We start from the raw sequence: 20,425 nt of genomic DNA, 5'->3' as shown, positions 1-20,425 counted from the left end.
CGAAGAGAATTGTGAAGCAAAAACATTTGACGAACCAATGGATTATTAAAGCTTAGGTCAAGATTAGGACTGATAGGGCAAGTTGCAAGCGATTTAGAAAGAAAGTACATAGTAATACCATTTGGGCATTTGATCTTGCGCCCTACAAGATGTTTAAGGTCCCCAGCAATAGTGTCAGACGATTTTGGTTTTCGGCTGGAGACCTTTCCCTGCAAAAGAGAGTTAAGCTTCCTTAGCCACCCACATCTTCAGGGGTGGCTTCGAAGCAATGTGTCTAAGTGCAGCATCTGAGAACTTTGGCTTTGGAGCCCTAGTAAAAAGTCTTGCAGGTGGACAGTAGTACTCATTGGTCTTATGAACATGGCGGTTTAAAGGACCGCGCTTATATTCATAGGCCTGAGTATGGCTTACCTGCAAAACATTTGCGTTAGTTTGACTCCGGTGAGTCCTCTGTCTGTATGAAGCCTTTGGACCGTATGAAGCCTGTGGTCTGGGGTTTGTCTTCTTCACCTGTGGTGTCATGATGACATTCACAGGAAGATTCTCCAAACACCTTTTCGGCACCCAGATCTTCTTCATAGGCGGTCCATTCCTATAGTTAGTACCAATGTACCTGGCAAACACTTCACCATTCTAATTCTTAAACAGTTTATAGTTTGCATCAAAGGATTCATCAATAACAATGGGGTTAGCACAAGTGAAGCCAGATAGAGTGGATGGATCTGCTGAAGGTTCCTTTGCAGCAACCCATGTGGTTTTGGGGTACTACTCAGGTTTCCAGTAAGAGCCATCAGCATTCATTTTCCTTACGAACCCAACACCCTCTTTCCTAGGGTTTCGGTTCAGGATCTGCCTTTTGAGGACATCACAAAGTGTCTGATGCCCTTGGAGACTTTTGTACATCCCTGTTTCAAGCAGTGTCTTCAACCTAGCATTCTCATCAGCACTAGCAGTGGTGTCCTCAGCAGAGGGGTTAGTTTCCACATCAACAGTTGAAGATATTGCAACAGTAGCAGCAATAGAGCATTCAACAATAGAAGTAGCGTTATCACGCTCAATGCATTTAAGACATGGTGGTTCAAATCCTTCCTGAGCTGAACTGATCTGTTCGGCGCGAAGTGACTCGTTTTCCTTTTGAAGATCTTCATGAGCCGCTCTCAATTTCTCAAGATCTTGCTTCCTTTGAAGATAATCATAGGAAAGCCTTTCATGAGCTGTTGAGAGCGTTTCATGACGACTTTCAAGTTCCTCATACTTAACATGAAGATTTTTATGTCTTCAATTAAGGACTGAGATCGAGTCATTTCAGCGTCTAACAGATCATCACTTTTGTCTAATAGTTTTTGAATGTGTTCCATGGTTTGCTGTTGTTCAGTTGCAATTTTAGCAAGTGTTTTGTAGCTGGGTTTGGAACGACAATCAGAGTCATCGTCACCGGATGTTTGATAGTGAGTAGTGTGTGTGTTTACCTTGGCACCACGTGCCATGAAGCAGTAGGAAGGAGCAGAGTAGTCCTTGTCATTTGCATCGGTGTCGGGGATGAAGTCATTGTCTTCAGTGTTGAAGATGGACTTGGCAACGTATGTTGTAGCTAGACTTGCAACGCCAGAATCGGACTCCTCCTTAGACTCCACCTCCGCCTCCTCAGAAGCGGACTCATCCTCAGAGTCCATTTCCTTGCCAACAAACGCATGTGCCTTGCCAGATGAGCTCTTCTTGTGTGATGAAGACTTGGAGGAAGACTTGGAAGAAGATTTTGAGTATTTCTCCTTCTTCTTGTCGTCAAAGTCATATTCCTTGCTCTTCTTCTTCTTGTTCTCATTGTCCCACTGTGGACCCTCAGAGATGTAGTGACCAGGTTTCTTGCACTTGTGACATGTTCTCTTATTGTAGTCATGAGCAGAAGCTTCATCATTCCTTGAGCTTGATCGTGAAGACTTTCTGAAGCCTTTATTCTTGGTGAATTTTTGGAACTTCTTCACAAGCATAGCAAGCTCCCTTCCAATGTCTTCAGGATCATCAGAACTACTGTCAAACTCTTCTTTAGATGAGGAGACAGCCTTTGCCTTCAAGGCACGAGTTCGCCCATAGTTGGGACCGTAGATGTCTCTTTTCTCAGAAAGCTGAAACTCGTGTGTGTTGAGTCTTTCAAGTATGTCAGACGGATCGAGTGTCTTGAATTCAGGACGTTCTTGAATCATCAGGGCTAGGGTGTCAAACAAACTGTCAAGTGATCTCAGGAGTGTCTTGACGACTTCATGCTTGGTGATCTCAGTAGCTCCGAGGGCTTGAAGCTCATTTGTGATGTCAGTGAGTCGATCAAACGTGAGCTGGACATTCTCATTGTCATTTCTCTTGAAGCGGTTGAAGAGGTCGCGAAGGACACTGATTCTTTGATCTCTCTGGGTTGAGACGCCTTCGTTGACCTTGGAGAGCCAGTCCCAGACTAGCTTAGATGTTTCCAAAGCACTGATGCGGCCATATTGTCCTTTGGTCAGATGACCACAGATGATATTCTTGGCAGTAGAGTCCAGTTGAACGAACTTCTTGACATCAGCAGCAGTGACACCTTCTCCAGCCTTGGAACACCGTTCTTGATGACATACCATAGGTCGACATCAATGGCTTCAAGATGCATCCGCATCTTATTCTTCCAGTAGGGATATTCAGTTCCATCGAAGACGGGGCACACATGAGAGACTTTGATTATCCCTGCAGTCGACATAGCTAAAACTCCAGGTGGTTAAACCGAATCACACAGAACAAGGGAGTACCTTGCTCTGATACCAATTGAAAGTGCTAGTGATCGACTAGAGGGAGGGTGAATAGGCGATTTTTATGAAAGTCTTCAAAACATGGAAGTTTCAAAAACAAACGATAGAAATAAACCTATTACCATGCAGCGGAAGGTAGACTACACTAGGCAAACCATAGTCAAGTATTCAATGAAGTGAAAGCACAATGACTAATAGCAGCTAGGCAGTGAGGATCAGGTAGGAAGATATTGTAAAGCCAATCTGAACAAGTAATCACTCAGGGTGATGCAATCGTACAATGACTTCACAAGGACCAACAGTAAGTAAAGGGAAGGGAAGGATGAAACCAGTGACTCGTTGAAGACAATGATTTGTTGGACCAGTTCCAGTTGTTGTGACAACTGTACGTCTGGTTAGGGAGGCTGAGATTCAACTCAGAAGACCTCGTCTTCACCTTATTCCCCTTGAGCTAAGGACACCCAGTCCTCACCCAATCACTCTGGTAAGTCTTCAAGGTAGACTTCCCAACCTTCACAGACTTCATTCACCAGCGATCCACAATGACTCTTGGATGCTCAGAACGCAACGCCTAACCGGCTGGAGGATTCACAGTCCTCAAGTGTAATAAGTCTTCAGATCACACAGACAAGAAGACTTAAGTGATGCCTAACACTCTTTGGCTCTGGGTGGTTAGGGCTTTATCCTCTCAAGGAATTCTCTCTCAAAGGCTTCAAGGTGGGTTGCTCTCAAACGAAAAAAGCCGTACTTTAACTCTGAGCAGCCAACCGTTTATGGTTGTAGGGGGTGGGCTATTTATAGCCACTAGGCAACCCGACCTGATTTGTCCGAAATGACCCTGGGTCACTAAGGAACTGACACGTGTTCCAACGGTCAGATTTCAAACACACACGGCAACTTTACTTGGGCTACAAGCAAAGCTGACTTGTCCAACTCTGAACAAGATTCGCTCTCATAGTCTTCACTCGAAGACATAGGATTTTGGTTAAGCATCACTTCATTCATTCTGACTCGTTCTCTTGGACCCCACTTAACAGTACGGTGGTTCCTATGACTCAACAAAGAAAAAACAGAATGACGAAACTGCTAAGTCTTCGCGCTCCATAGTCTTCACGCGATGTCTTCTCTTATCATAGTCTTCAATGTGAATGTCTTCACATACCACCTCTGACTTCAATGTCGTCATACATTTTTAGAGGTCATCTCTGGTAGGAAAACTGAATCAATGAGGGACTTCTGCCTGTGTTATCCTGCAATTCTCACAAACACATTAGTCCCTCAACTAGGTTTGTCGTCAGTACTCCAAAACCAACTAGGGGTGGCACTAGATGCACTTACACAAACTAATAATTCGAAGAGACTTGCAAAGTTAAACCAATCATACATAAAATAATTCAGTGAATATTCAAATATTGTTCATAGATAATCTGGATCATAAACCCACAATTCATCGGATGTCGACAAATACACCGCAAAAGAAGATTACATCGAATGGATCTCCAAGAGAATCGAGGAGAACTTTGTAATGAGATCCAAAGAGAGAGAAGAAGCCATCTAGCTACCTATGGACCCGAAGGTCTGAAGTAAACTACTCACACATCACCAGAGTGGCCATGGAGTTGATGTAGAGGCCCTCCGTGATTAATGCCCCCTTCGGCGGAGCTCCAGAAAAGGCCCCAAGATGGGATCTCTAGGTACAAAAGGTTGCGGCGGTGGAATTAGGTTTTCGTGGTGCTCCTGGATGTTTGGGGGTTACGTGGATATATATAGGAGGAAGAAGTACGTCGGTGGAGAACAAGAGGCCCACGAGGGTGGAGGGCGCGCCCAGGGGGGTGGGCACCCCTTGCCTCCTGGCCGCCTCGTTTGTTTCTTGATGCCCACTCCAAGTCTCCTGGATCACGTTCGTTGAGAAAATCACGTTCCTAAAGGTTTCATTCCGTTTGGACTCCGTTTGATATTCCTTTTCAACGAAACACCGAAATAGGCAAAAAACAACAATTTGGGCTGGCCCTCCGGTTAATAGGTTAGTCCCAAAAATATGATGAAAGTGTAAAAATAAGCCCAATAACATCCAAATAGATAATATAATAGCATGGAGTAATCAAAAATTATAGATATGTTGGAGACGTATCATCTTTCTTCAGGACTTTCACATGAGAAGACTGGGCACGGCGTCTGTGCTCGGGTCCGTCCCTGCAGCGTCGATAAACCCAACAACTGAGCTCTGTCTGATGGGCCGGCCCCGTTCATGTCACCTCCTGGGGTCGTTGGTGTATGGACTTCTCATGTGATAACCTCAGGAGATTCATCCGGCGCAGGTTGTCTAACCATCTCGCAGGGCCATCACAAGTGTCAAGAACCAAATTCGCGCACATCCCGCCTTGAGGTAGGGCCTCGTGAGTCCTGCGCTAGCTCACGAGTGCCCAAACACACCTCCTCTAGCCCTGCCGTGAAAGCCACGTGTCAGGGTGGGGCTGTACACGCCCCGGGGGCTCCACTTAGAGGGGCCCCCCACCCACGCACCAGTGGAAGCACCATGCTCCGCACTGCCAGTCGACACTGTCGAGGAGCGGCTATGCCCGTGCAAGTGCGGAAGCGCCATGCTCCGCGCTGGTGATAAACAACTGGGGGCGTCCCCATGGCCGCATCAACCTCAGGGAGCTGCCAGGCTCAGTGTCTAGCCTCATCGCAACACTTTCCCCTTGGAAGAGTCGCGCGAGGGGGCTGGGCACGGGGGCTACGCTCAGGTCGCGCCTAGCATACGCCACCCTGCCAGGTCCCCCGAACTTGGTCGTCGCGCCCCCCTCCCGAGCGGGATCTCGGTGAGGAAAGGTATGGAGGTCTGTTCATACGTCAAGGGGGACTCCTGAGCATCGCGACTCAGGAGCATAACTGGTCACGTAGCCCATCACTCCTTCGTCTCGTCCTAGCGATCCGGACGACCCAACAGTGGCTGAGGTATGCATAGGGCCGGGCCCTGCCGACGCGGGACGTTAAGGCCTACTCTCACATTTCCTTCCCGAGGGCTGTTTGTACGTCAAAGGGGCCTCATCAGCATCGCGACTCAGGAGCCTAACTAGTCACGTAGCCCCTCACCCCTTGGTCTCGTCCTGGTGATCCGAATGACCCAACGACGTTTGAGGAACGCGCGGGGCCGGTCCCTGCCGACGCAGAACATTAAAGCAAACGGGAAGGAAATCACAAAATCCTAGCAAATTATTACAAGAAACGTTGTCTCTTAAAAGGTGCGGAACACATAAGTTTTAACGCCTCCACGAGGCACAATACATGTTACAGGAGATAAGGTGAAGCAGAACGCCACCAACAAGCTTCTTCTTCAGCCTTGAGCATCACCGTCGCCCGTGAGGGGTGCCCCGTCGTCGAAAACGTCACCATCGCCTTTGCCTTTACTCGTGGCCACAGGTTCGGCGACATCATCGGCCGCGGGCTTGGGGTTGATGGCGAGGAACTTCTGCAGCAGGGCCTCCACCTGGCCCTTCACGGCTTCGGCGGCGGCAGCGCAGCGCTCCAAGTCCATAGGCTCAAGCAAGGCTTTGAAGTCGAAGTTGGGGTCACGAAGATGGAGGTGGCTGAACACGCGGGTCACGGCCGAGGCGGAGAGCACGCGGGCCTCTCCTTCCACCATGGGGCCAATCCCAAGAACGACGCCCTCGAGCACCATGACAAGCTGCGGGAGCAGCTCAGCGGGGCCCTCCTCAGCAGTCACCAATGGCTTCTTCAACCCCCTCCCATAGAGATCCCGCAACGCCTTGCGGATCTCTCCTCGAGAGAATCAAAATCAGCATGGTCTTTGGCAAGAACTTTTGCCTTGGCCTCCAGCCAGGCCTTCTCCGCCTCCACCTCCTCCTTCAGCTTCACCAGGCGGTCGCGCTCCACGACCTGCTCCCACGCTGATTGCTCCAGCTCGGTTTCATGACCGGCAACCATGTATTCTCGAGCCTTCAGCTTCTCCTCCTGCACCTCGTGCTAACAGGCCTCGGCGATACGCTCATTGCGCAGGGTCTCCAGCTCGGCACCCGTCACCCGACAACGCTCCTTGGCAGCCTCAACATCCTTCAACGCCACGTCGTTGGCGGCCGCGGCCAGGCCGGCAACCTGTTTACCTTCCTCGGAGGCCACTAAGGCTTGGCTCCATGCCGCCCTTAACGGACGCGTTGGATCACAGCCACCCCGAGATCAACTCCAGGCGCCCTGACGCCAGGCGACGGTCGGCGCCTCGAAGATCATCGCGAAGTTGGGTCAGCGCGGAAAGAGCCTCCTTTAGAGCACCAGCAAAACAAGAGAATCATGGCCCACCGGCGTGATGGAGGGGGGAGGAGATAGCGTCGGCGCCAGGATCCGCAAGTTAGCAACAGCAGATGCGGCCAGAGGCTCCGGAGCCTTCGGGACCTCGGCAGGCGAGATGAGGGCGAGCACCTCGAGAGCCGGCCTAACTGCAGAGACCGCCTTCTCCTGAGGCCGGGCCTCCGAGTCTCGCGAGGATGACCCAGCTGTAGAAGCGCGAGAGCCACCACCATCCTTCTATGCCAGAGGTGGCGCGGCCGCGGCAGGCTACTGGGTCTCGGAGATCGCAGCCGTCTCCTTCTTCTTCTTCACCACCGGCATTGGCCTACCCGTATTAGAGGGAGGCATCAAGATACTACGACAAGAATAGGGAACAAAAGATCAAGGCGGAGCACTTACTGGTCCACGGCGGCGTAATCCCTCACCCTCTTCTAAAGCACCATGCCCACAGGCTTTGCGTGCTGCGGCTCCGGCACGCAAGCCCTAGGGGCAGACAAGGGCACGACACCCGGACCTGCAGCGGCGCCGGCCGGTGATGATGCGAAAGCACCGCTTCAGGGGATCAGCGCCGATCTGCTCTTCTTCAGGACCCCTGCCTTCGGCTTCTTCGGAGGGGTGCCCTTAGACCTCGTGGTGACCCCGATGGAGTGCGGCGACTCCCTCACCGGGTGTTCTCCGGTGTTGTCGTTGTCGGAGAGTGTGCGGAGGAGGTCGATCTGGCATGGAGGAGAAGTCTCCCCCGCCCCCTCCTGGGTCACCTCCGAGTCAGACCTCTCCTATTGGTCGAACTGGCCAGAGGACAATGTCACTAGGGAGCCTGGGGGCCCGGTGGGCGCCAGGGGTACGAGCCGGCGCTCGTTGAAGACATGCATGGTGGTGGCGATCTCTTCCTCATCCGGGCGGCGGTATAGCGGAAGATGAGTATCTGGCGAGCAACCTTGGTCCTTCTCGACCAGGTGGCGCAAGACCTTGTTCAGCTCCTCTTTGGGCAAGTCATCTGGGCGCAGACAGAGGTCACCTCCTTCGTCTGCGAGCTTCCACAAGGGGCGTTGTCGGATTTCGTGTTTCGGCAAAACCCTTAAGGTTCGAACACTGGGGTGCGCGTGAAGATCTCTCCCTCACCGATCACGCCCTCAAGCACTTCACGATCTCTAAGGCTAGATCAACGAACTCACAACACAAGAGACACAAGATTTATACTGGTTTGGGCCACCGTTGCGGTGTAATACCCTACTCAAGTGTGGTGTGGTGGATTGCCTCTTGGGCTGATGATGAATAGTACAAGGGAAGAACAGCCTCCTGAGGTGGGGAGTTCTTGCGAGTGTGTGGATGGGTTGGATCTAGGTCTCTATCAGCTGCCTCCCTATGTTGGTGGCTAATCCTATTTATAGAGGCTCTGGTCCTCTCCCCAAATATTGAGCGGTAAGGGAGCCAACAACGGCCAACTAGAAAGGGGACATATAGTACAAGTTATCCTGACAAAAGCAGTCTTTGCCTGCCAAAGGCTCTAGTGGTGACACCGTCCTAGGCTCCATGGTGATCTCCATCCTGCCGTCCTACTGGTGTTGATCTTGTTGTACTGATATGGAAACCTTTGCTTGACGCCTCGTTGTCCCGTGTGAGGAAATAAAAAAAGGAGGCCAAAGAAACCAATGAAAAAAAGGGAGGCCAAAGAAGCAAAAAAATGAGAGAGAAAAAGAGAGAAGGGACAATGCTACTATCCTTTTTCCATGCTTGTGCTTCAAAGTAGCACCATGATCTTCATGATAGAGAGTCTCTTATTTTGTCACTTTCTTATACTAGTGGGAATTTTCGTTATAGAACTTGGCTTGCATATTCCAACAATGGGCTTCCTCAAAATGCCCTAGGTCTTTGTGAGCAAGCAAGTTGGATGCACACCCACTGTCAGGACCCCGACTCAATGTCACATCGATCTAGCCGGTAACACCTCATATCACTTTGCGGCCTCACGCACGGTATCCCCACGGGTGTCGCCTTACCTTTGCCCGGGACCGTTTGCGCATTTTGGCTCACGTATATGATAGTGTCGCTAGCATCCATATGATAAAGAGCCCGGGCTGACATGGCTAGTCGTAAACCCAAAGTGGCACAGACTTACAGGGACAGGCATCCATGACCCAGCATCGAACGTGTCGGTCATCAGCAAGTGGGTCCGGGCTGTAGCACTGGGCTAGCAGGACTCCGGTAAACCGGGCTGTAGCGGGCTAACAGGACTCCGGTACTCAATGCGTGACATTTCCCCGAAGGGACAGACACATGAACGAAGAAGGACACATGCCGGCCAGCCTAAGTGTTCCAGAGCAGTAGCAAGCTACCATGGCTCAGCGGTAACACTAGGAGACATTTCCCGGTAAGAGAGGCTACTAAAGATAAACAACTAGGTAGTCAGATCCCACACATACCAAGCATTTCAATAACATACACACAATATGCTCGATATGTGCAATACAACATGGCATCACAAAATGACTCTACGACTCAAGTAGTTTATTCAATAGGCTTCGAGGAGCGCGATATTATAATCATGGGTCTCATGACCCAACACTCAGAGCATACAAGTCAAAGCACAAGCGGAAGCTATCATGTCTGGGTACAGACATCTATAAATGGAAAAGGCTGAGAAGCCTGACTATCTATCAGATCCTGCCGAGGGCACAAGATTGTAGCTGAGGTATCAAGCTAAACGTCGAAGTCCACGTGGAACTACTAGTGAGACTGAAGTCTCTCTGCAAAACATAAAATAGGCAAACGTGAGTACAAATGTACCCAGCAAGACTTACATCAGATCTATCTACACATGCATCATTATCAACAAAGGGGATGGTGGAGTTTGACTGCAGCAAGCCAACTTTGACTCGGTGGCTATCCTGAACTACGACTGCAAGTAACTCTTTTGAGGTGGCGCACACGAGTCCACATATTCACCATATCAATACACCACTATGGATCCGCTCCCGTCTCCCTACGAGAACGCCATCCATAGCACTCACGCTTATCTTGCGTATTTTAGAGTATCCACTTTCACTTGTCTATGAACTGATATAAGCAACCCAGAAGTCCTTTTCCGCGGACACGGCTATTCAAATAGATGATGTTAACCCTGCAGGGGTGTACTTCTTCACACACGCTCTCACCACTTACCGCCGTTTACACGACATGTACTCGGCAACCTTCAAGCGGAAGCCCAACGTGGGTGTCGGCCACGGCCTGCCTAAACACTCAAGTCTCTAGTCCAGGTTTATCGCCTATTCGGGTTCCATCCATGAGGAGATCCGGCCGGAGTTTCGCTCACAGCCCCGAACGATGTGTACAGGGTTCCGTGACACCAAACGGGTGCCCGGTTTACCCGGCCACGTGCCTACCGCATCACAGCCCACCCCTACGGTCAGCGCTGTCCACGGCCTCCAGCATACTACAAACACCAGAAACTACTTGCAACTCCTGGACAGAGGACAAGGGTGATTAAGAAGCCGAGAGGGTCCATTGGTTTCGGGCCCAATGCGTGGTAGTAGCTGAATCATGGATCACAAACACAGAACTCAGTTCCTGAGGACGGCTGCAATGAGACAACCCACCATGTACTCCTACATGGCCTCTCACCGCTACCTTTACCAAATCGTGTTCACACACTTAGCTCACACACAGTAGGACATGTTCACACACCTCTGATTCATCCCCGATGAATCAGACCTAACTCAACTCTAAGCAGTAGCAGGCATGACAAACAAACATGAATGAGTAGGCACAACAGGGCTCAAACAACTCCTACTCATGCTAGTGGGTTTCATCTATTTACTGTGGAATGACAGGTCATGCAAAGGATAAAGGGGTTCAGCTACCGCAGCAAGTAACAGATGAATCGATGTTGTCCTAATGCAGTAAAAGAGAGCAGGAGCGAGAGAGTGGGATTTTATCGGAATGAACAAGGGGGTTTTGCTTGCCTGGCACTTCTGAAGATAACATTGAGTCTTCATCAGTGTCAACGATCACATCATCGGTATCACGTCTATCGAGAGGGGACAAATACCGACAATACAGAAAGGAACACAATCAATGCAATGCACAATATGATGCATGCTCATGACATGGCAATATGAATGTGTTTTGAGCTAATGCAACTAGCAACAGATTAAATGAAGTTGGTTTGAATATAAGATTCAAATTCAAACTCCATATGTGATTATTCAAATGCCATTTAGTTGATTTGTGCTAAACAGTAGCTATAAGTTGTTCTAACATGCATGAAAATGGTACATATGGATTCCTTGAATTTTTCTGATAATTTTTCATATATAAATTATTTAATTTGGAGTTACGGTTAATTTTCTATGATTTTTAGAAGTTTTAGGCATTTTCTGGAATTTTCAGAATTAAATTAAATCCAGAAAATGAGTTATGACATCAGCACTGCGTCATGCTTGCGTCAGCAAGTCAACAGGGCTGCCCCGGGTCAAACCTGACGTGTGGGGTCCACACGTCAGTGATACAGGGACTAATCCCGTGTTGACCCGGGCTGGTTAGCTTTGACTAAGCCCTGGGGCCCACTTGTCAGCGTCAGTAGGTGGGGGGGTTAGTGACTAATTAACTAAGCCACGTCAGCCCGCCGGAGTTCTGGCCGGCGGCGACCATTAGCGCGGCGGCGAGAGTGGTTTTGGCCACTCCGGCGACCAAATGGGCCGCGGAGGGCATCTAGGAGGAGCTGGGGACGAGCCGAAGCTACTGGTGGAGTCAGTTGCACTCGGGGCGGCCGGAATCGGTGCCGACGGCGAGCGAGGCGGCGGCCGGAGCTCGGGCAACAGCGGAGATGGCGCTATGGTGCATGGGAGGAGGGGCTGGTGGGCGTTACGGGCTCCTGGGAGCGCTCTGAGTACGTCTGCGTGCTCGGTTTGGACGGAGGTGAACCAAAACGACGACGGCGACAAGTCCGGCGCCGGTGAGGTCTCGGTCTCGACGGAAACGACGGATACGACGAGCTAATGGACAGGGAAGAAGGGGGGGTCGGTAGAGGAGCTCACGGCGGGGTCGTTGGTGATCTCAGAGAGCTCGGGGACGGCCTGGTGATGACGAATCGGTCGACGGCGGCCGTCGGTGCGGAGGACGAAGATGGCGTCGGCGACGGCGCTGCTAGGCATCCGCAGGCGTGTTCTTCGGCGTGGAGCTTCACGACAGCGAGGCGGAGCTAGGGGTCACAGCCACGGGGCAAGGGGACGGCGGTGGGCGCGGTGCCTTGCAGCGGCGGCACCGGCTGATTTGGGCGGCCGTGAGAGAGAGAGAGAGCAGAGGAGCGAGGGGGAAGAGAGGACCAGAGAGTGAGAGAGCATCGGGGTCGCGTGGCGTCGCGGAGGAAGTCCAGGGCGATGGGGGGGGGCAGCAGGAGGTGGAAGCAGGAGGTGGCGCTCGGGCGCGGGCGCGTCGACACGCCTCTGCCTACTGGCAGAGGTTGAAGACGGTGGGGAGTTGGGCTGGGCCGGCCGGGGGAGATGGGCCAGGTAAGTGGCCTGGGTGGCTGCAGGTAATGTTTCTCTCTCTCTTCTATAATTCTGTTCTGTTTTATCTTTTTCTATTTCTGCAATTTGTTTTTGATTTGTTTTAAAATATCAAATCATTTTTATAAAATCCTGGAAATAATTATGGGTACTTTCTGAATTATTTCAGTGACCCTTATCAATTTCCAACATTTATTTGAGCATTTAAATTATTTATAGTATTTAAATGCCCAAAGTCAAATACAATATGATTTAATTCAAAAATCCAAAAATGACCTAAGAATATAATCATCATTTTTGGCAGAGGTTTCCACCTTAACCAGAAATCATGAACTTTTCTTAGGAACCTTTTGGGTTTATTGAAAAGATTTTAATTCACCCTAGTTGAGTTGATTTAATGCTAGGGTTTTGAACATCCCCATTTCAAATGTAGGCAAAATTTAAACATGATGCAAACATGAAGATAGCCTAGAGCACTACCAGCAGCTAGGGATGTGACAACTCACCCCCACTAAACAAGAATCTCGACCCGAGATTCCAGGGTAGGGTAAGACGAAGGGAAAACGCAAACTAGTATAATCTTCATGATCCAGGGTGCACTTCAAATGAACGTTGATTTGAACACCATTATTGTCTTGAAGTCCTGCTTTGAGAAATCCTGTCAACATGACATGGAGGGAAGAAGGAGACTTTAGAAGGGTCGATCTTCTCGAAGATCGAACAACTCACGGAATGAGACATAGGACCATCTCTCGGGTTGAGACACGAGATACACATCAAGAGGGGTGGAAAGAAACGGATGACGAAGGTTCACTAGGTAGACAACAATTTCACGCTTAAGAAGGTGGTAAACGATTGCCAACGTAGCGAGGAGTTGAGTTGCCATGATACCACAACGAGGCATCTTAAGGAAGGTGACTCGTAGAAATATTCCCTTAAGTGGCAAAAAGAATTACCTTTGATATAGAGATCATTGAGACTCTCTATATCAGCCTAAGGCAATTCCCAAGCGATCGTTTGGAGGGGGGTCAGTAGAATGGCATACTCGGACTTGGATGATGTGGATTACCTTGTTGAAGACAACGTAATGGATGATTTTGCTTATCAGCGGAAATGGAAGAGACCCATGGTAGAATGGCACATTGGCGGTGCAAGCTAGGAACAAAATGCCAATGCTGGGAATGATTCTAGTAACTGGGGAAGAACCCAACAATAGAGAGTGAATTCACTGTTGGAGTGGTTATAGCATAACCGAGGAAATCTGGGGCAATCCCAGCTAGTGCCGATGATAAGACGTAGCGCTTGTGCGTGCTCTCAAGAACTTGAGCATTTCCACAATCATCAAGGTTTTATCAACAACCGCGTCAAGGGTGCTGACAACACAACATACTACCATGATGAATAGCGATGGGCGATGCAGATGCGAAGGAGGATAACACTTTCTCAGATTTCACCTTAGCGAGGCCAAGCAAATAAAATCTGGATGATCGACCGAGAGACATTTAGCACTCCGCTTCAAATGTTCTCCTTGATGTGCTAGTATAACCCATTCATAGATATGGTTTGATATCTAAAACATCAAGTTAAAGGTCGGACTTCGGGAACACAAAAATCCATAGGGGCAACTAGGGAGTAAATCCTACGAAATCCCTATGGGGGGGGGTGGCCAACTTCCTCAAACAAGATACTATAATAATAGGTCTACCGGATGGGTGTGTTGGCCGCGACATCCACCTTACCGGTTATCGAGAGACCAATATTATAGTTCTTAGGGAAATGTTCCAACCATCATATCTGCCTGAGATTCAGCTCTGGTTGGTGTCAGGATATCCCAGACTCACCAAGTCTAGAAAGAAAAATGAAAGTTTGCAACACAAATCGACGAGATGACGTTGCGAGATTCTCGGGAAATGAACTACGATAGTAAGCTCCAAAACATGAGCTGGTTCTGCTACTAACATGTGAACACATTGTCCCAGACAAGCATGACCACGTGGTAGTCTTATAATAAAACACTACCGAGTTCAGGAGGGGGAACCATCAACGAGGGTATCGAAGTCCTTACATAAGTCCGGATTAGCTCTTATGAAGGAACTCCTTCTCCTTGAACAAATCAATCAGTGGCTTGGTGTGCTAGGGATACATATAGAATGAAGGTTGCAAGTCTTCAAACCACAGCATTCTTCGCAGGTGTGCATGACTGATTTGGAATGATTCCAAAGAAAGCAACATTGACTTTCTCGAATCCACGGCGGCAACTTGCATCAGATGCACATAAATTAAAGGAAGTCACTACCTTCATCCAAACATATGCTTCATGAGCTAGCATGAACAAATGCTTTCAAAAGTTTCCAACACTAGCTTAATGTTCAGCAAAATTATGGAGAAGACAAGGATGTTGTCAATGGGCTCAACAACAACTCATCTAGGTTTCCTTTTAAAAGGAATTCCATAGTTAAGTGAACACGGTGATAGCATTGGTCAGACCCAAAGGATATAATGGTGTATGCTCGAGGGATCAACCACGAGTAAGACAACATTACGAACATCGTTGGTTCCGACTTGATTTGACGATAGCCCACACTCAAATCAAAGGATTGATAAGACAATAGGTCCAGCAACTGATCACAAGGACCAATCGATGAAGATATCATCTTTCTTCAACACACACTACACAAAAATATCCCTTTGGAACGAACTAAGTCAGGCAAGCTTTTATCTTCCAACTCTCCAAGTTGTTGTCTAGCTTAACCAACTAGCTCCGGGATATCCAACACAGATTTTTGGAGAAAGGGTGGTTTACAGGATAAACCAACTTGATCACGAGCTCAACACAGCGGTCAGGTGACAACCTGGTAATACTTCCGAGAAGATCTTCGGAAAATCATGAACCACCGATATGTTACTAAGCTCGAGAACAATCTTGCATTTTGGGGCAAGACGATATGATCAAATGAGCGAGGACTTGACAAAATCCTAACTCATTAATCGAAGGGTGCACCGAAATAAGGACTAGATAGCACAATCAACCTTAGGGTGATGATTCAATAGTCAACTCGCTAAGGATGACGTTATTGTCCATTTAACTACCAAGCAACGGAGTTGCTAGGAGTATTGATTTCACACATCACAATTCATTTGTCGGTATTCCGGTTGCATCAACACGAGGGCCGAGGAATGAACAGTGATGGCAAGAAGTATCACTGTACCAAGAGTTCATGGGATGGTGTGCAATTCCTATAACAATCTCGATATAAAATATGTAATACTCCAAGGTAGAGCAGAACCAAAAGCTGGATTGGCATTTGATCTGCGGAATACAACTACTTTGACCCAATCCTAGATATGGAAGAGGTACTGGAGTTTGTTTCTCCTAGTCATTCCAGAATAGAATGGCTTGACAGACCACAAGAGTCATAGGCATCGATGAACGAACGCACGCATACTCTTGACTATCAATTGATAGACAAGGGTCAGAATGCAACTAAAGAGAATAACTCAAAGGAACATATAACTTTCTGAGTTGTGGGTGCATAGATTAGTATGTCGAACCAAGTTCAACATATTTCTTCCGGATAACCCATGCAGAAAGGTAGAACTGGCAGAGTCACGATTTATGAATGGAGAACTCCTCAAGAGTACTCTAATTGTGATTTTTTTTGATCCAATAAACATCTGCCATAAGTAGTTCATGGTATTTGGAAGAAGAAGATACCACGGACTTCAAGGACTATCGCAAAGGTTACTAATATCCTAAAGGCACTAGCAATTACTATCAACATGAAGTAGGTAGAGTGAATCTCGGGTTCAGAACCCAGGAGTAGAATACCTACTACTAAGTAGCATCACGGGATGCTTCCGAGAATAAAGGCCAGAATCTTCACACTAGGACACAAATCATGGCTAGACCACTAGATGATCCCCTAAGCACTTAGGGTCATAATAATAATTCCAACATATATGTCGAGGCAATAATTACCTCAACACACCAATTAGTGTGGTTAATCTGGCCCATGGGAACATCGGAAACAAAAGGAAGGGATTTGCAAATGCATCGGACTATTTGGAAACCTGGGATGACTCGGACAGCATAACGGCTATAATTGCTCAAAAAGATTTGAGACAATCACAAAAATGGTGGCATAACCACTCAGAAGCACAATATCAAGGTTCCGAGATCAACAATTAATATACGGAAGTAGTAGGAACTGAACTGAGACTTAAATCCAACAATCTTATAAGTCCACTGATTAGTAACACGTGATCCTAATAGAAAGAAGGGATAGCCTAGTTCTTAATCCCCGTAGAAGAGAAGATGATGACTCAGATCAGAAGGGCATGAGGTAAAGGAGTAAAAAGAGCCTTACGTTCCATCCCACAATCAATTCCCTTACATAACTAAAGAATTTCTAGACTCAACTTCGACCAGTTTGGCTTGGTAATCCTACAGGCAGTCAAACTCTGATACCAACGCTGTCAGGACCCCGACTCAATGTCACATCGATCTAGCCGGTAACACCTCATATCACTTTGCGGCCTCACGCACGGTATCCCCACGGGTGTCGCCTTACCTTTGCCCGGGACCGTTTGCGCATTTTGGCTCACGTATATGATAGTGTCGCTAGCATCCATATGATAAAGAGCCCGGGCTGACATGGCTAGTCGTAAACCCAAAGTGGCACAGACTTACAGGGACAGGCATCCATGACCCAGCATCGAACGTGTCGGTCATCAGCAAGTGGGTCCGGGCTGTAGCACTGGGCTAGCAGGACTCCGGTAAACCGGGCTGTAGCGGGCTAACAGGACTCCGGTACTCAATGCGTGACATTTCCCCGAAGGGACAGACACAGGAACGAAGAAGGACACATGCCGGCCAGCCTAAGTGTTCCGGAGCAGTAGCAAGCCACCATGGCTCGGTGGAAACACTAGGAGACATTTCCCCGTAAGAGAGGCTACTAAAGATAAACAACTAGATGGTCAGATCCCACACATACCAAGCATTTCAATAACATACACACAATATGCTCGATATGTGCAAATACAACATGGCATCACAACATGACTCTATGACTCAAGTAATCTATTCAATAGGCTCCGAGGAGCGAGATATTACAAACAGGGGTCTCATGACCCAACACTCAGAGCATACAAGTCAAAGCACAAGCGGAAGCTATCATGTCTGGGTACAAACATCTATAAATGAAAAAGGCTGAGAAGCCTGACTATCTATCAGATCCTGCCGAGGGCACAAGATCGTAGCTGAGGTATCAAGCTAAACGTCGAAGTCCACGTGGAACTACTAGTGAGACTGAAGTCTCTCTGCAAAAACATAAAATAGGCAAACGTGAGTACAAATGTACCCAGCAAGACTTACATCAGAACTATCTACATATGCATCGTTATCAACAAAGGGGATGGTGGGGTTTAACTGCAGCAAGCCAGCTTTGACTCGGTGGCTATCCTGAACTACGACTGCGAGCGACTCTTTTGAGGTGGCGCACACGAGTCCACATATTCACCATATCAATACACCACTATGGATCCACTCTCGTTCCCCTACAAGAACGCCATCCATAGCACTCACGCTTATCTTGCGCATTTTAAAGTATCCACTTTCACTTGTCTATGAACTGATATAAGCAACCCAGAAGTCCTTTTCCGCGGACACGGCTATTCGAATAGATGATGATAACCCTGCAGGGGTGTACTTCTTCATACATGTTTCCACCACTTAGCGTCTGCACACGACATGTGCTCGGCAGACTTCAAGCGAAAGCCGACGTGGGTGTAGACCACGACCTACCTAAACACTCAAGTCTCTAGTCCAGGTTTATCGCCTATTCGGGTTCCATCCATGAGGAGATCCGGCCGGAGTTTCGCTCACAGCCCCAAACGATGTGAACAGGGTTCCGTGACACCAAACGGGCGCCCAGTTTACCCGGCCACGTGCCTACCGCATCACAGCCCACCCCTACGGTCAGCGCTGCGCACGGCCTCCAGCATACTACAAACACCAGAAACTACTTGCAACTCCTGGACAGAGGACAAGGGTGAATAAGAAGTCGAGCGGGGTCATATTTCAGGGCCCAATGTACTCCTACCATGAGACAACCCACCATGTACTCCTACATGGCCTCTCACCGCTACCTTTACCAAATCGTGTTCACACACTTAGCTCACCCACAGTAGGACATGTTCACACGCCTCTGATTCATCCCCGATGAATCAGACCTGACTCAACTCTAAGCAGTAGCAGGCATGACAAACAAGCATGAATGAGTAGGCACAACAGGGCTCAAACAATTCCTACTCATACTAGTGGGTTTCATCTATTTACTGTGGAATGACAGGTCATGCAAAGGATAAAGGGGTTCAGCTACCGCAGCAAGTAACAGATGAATCGTTGTTGTCCTAATGCAGTAAAAGAGAGCAGGAGCGAGAGAGTAGGATTGTATCGGAATGAACAAGGGGGTTTTGCTTGCCTGGCACTTCTGAAGATAACATTGAGTCTTCATCAGTGTCAACGATCACATCATCGGTATCACGTCTATCGAGAGGGGACAAATACCGGCAATACAGAAAGGAACACAATCAATGCAATGCACAATATGATGCATGCTCATGACATGGCAATATGAATGTGTTTTGAGCTAATGCAACTAGCAACAGATTAAATGAAGTTGGTTTGAATATAAGATTCAAATTCAAACTCCATATGTGATTATTCAAATGCCATTTAGTTGATTTGTGCTAAACAGTAGCTATAAGTTGTTCTAACATGCATGAAAATGGTACAGATGGATTCCTTGAATTTTTCTGATAATTTTTCATATATAAATTATTTAATTTGGAGTTACGGTTAATTTTCTATGATTTTTAGAAGTTTTAGGCATTTTCTGGAATTTTCAGAATTAAATTAAATCCAGAAAATGAGTTATGACATCAGCACTGCGTCATGCTTGCGTCAGCAAGTCAACAGGGCTGCCCCGAGTCAAACCTGACGTGTGGGGTCCACACGTCAGTGATACAGGGACTAATCCCGTGTTGACCCGGGCTGGTTAGCTTTGACTAAGCCCTGGGGCCCACTTGTCAGCGTCAGTAGGTGGGGGGGTTAGTGACTAATTAACTAAGCCACGTCAGCCCGCCGGAGTTCTGGCCGGCGGCGACCATTAGCGCGGCGGCGAGAGTGGTTTTGGCCACTCCGGCGACCAAATGGGCCGCGGAGGGCATCTAGGAGGAGCTGGGGACGAGCCGAAGCTACTGGTGGAGTCAGTTGCGCTCGGGGCGGCCGGAATCGGTGCCGACGGCGAGCGAGGCGGCGGCCGGAGCTCGGGCAACAGCGGAGATGGCGCTATGGTGCATGGGAGGAGGGGCTGGTGGGCGTTACGGGCTCCTGGGAGCGCTCTGAGTACGTCTGCGTGCTCGGTTTGGACGGAGGTGAACCAAAACGACGACGGCGACAAGTCCAGCGCCGGTGAGGTCTCGGTCTCGACGGAAACGATGGATACGACGAGCTAATGGACAGGGAAGAAGGGGGGGTCGGTAGAGGAGCTCACGGCGGGGTCGTTGGTGATCTCAGAGAGCTCGAGGACGGCCTGGTGATGACGAATCGGTCGACGGCGGCCGTCGGTGCGGAGGACGAAGATGGCGTCGGCGACGGCGCTGCTAGGCATCCGCAGGCGTGTTCTTCGGCGTGGAGCTTCACGACAGCGAGGCGGAGCTAGGGATCACAGCCACGGGGCAAGGGGACGGCGGTGGGCGCGGTGCCTTGCAGCGGCGGGCACCGGCTGATTTGGGCGGCCGTGAGAGAGAGAGAGAGCAGAGGAGCGAGGGGGGGGA

At 48.9% G+C, this 20,425-nt stretch overlaps 1 protein-coding gene across 1 annotated transcript; it reads right to left on the bottom strand.

The window, feature by feature from the left end:
• Positions 1-1,376: 1,376 nt before the first annotated feature.
• On the bottom strand, positions 1,377-2,201 carry LOC119266548 (the record flags this gene model as incomplete). The annotated part of the gene is made up of 1 exon (XM_037547785.1): positions 1,377-2,201. A coding segment is annotated over exon 1 (825 nt), but the record flags the coding sequence as incomplete, so codon positions are not given.
• Between the last annotated feature and the right edge of the window lie 18,224 nt (positions 2,202-20,425).

Source organism: Triticum dicoccoides, chromosome 3A, assembly GCF_002162155.2.
Source record: "Triticum dicoccoides isolate Atlit2015 ecotype Zavitan chromosome 3A, WEW_v2.0, whole genome shotgun sequence".
Lineage (NCBI taxonomy): Eukaryota > Viridiplantae > Streptophyta > Magnoliopsida > Poales > Poaceae > Triticum > Triticum dicoccoides.
The sequence above is the reverse complement of the archived record's forward strand: the minus strand, read 5'-3'. Positions and strand labels throughout refer to the sequence as shown.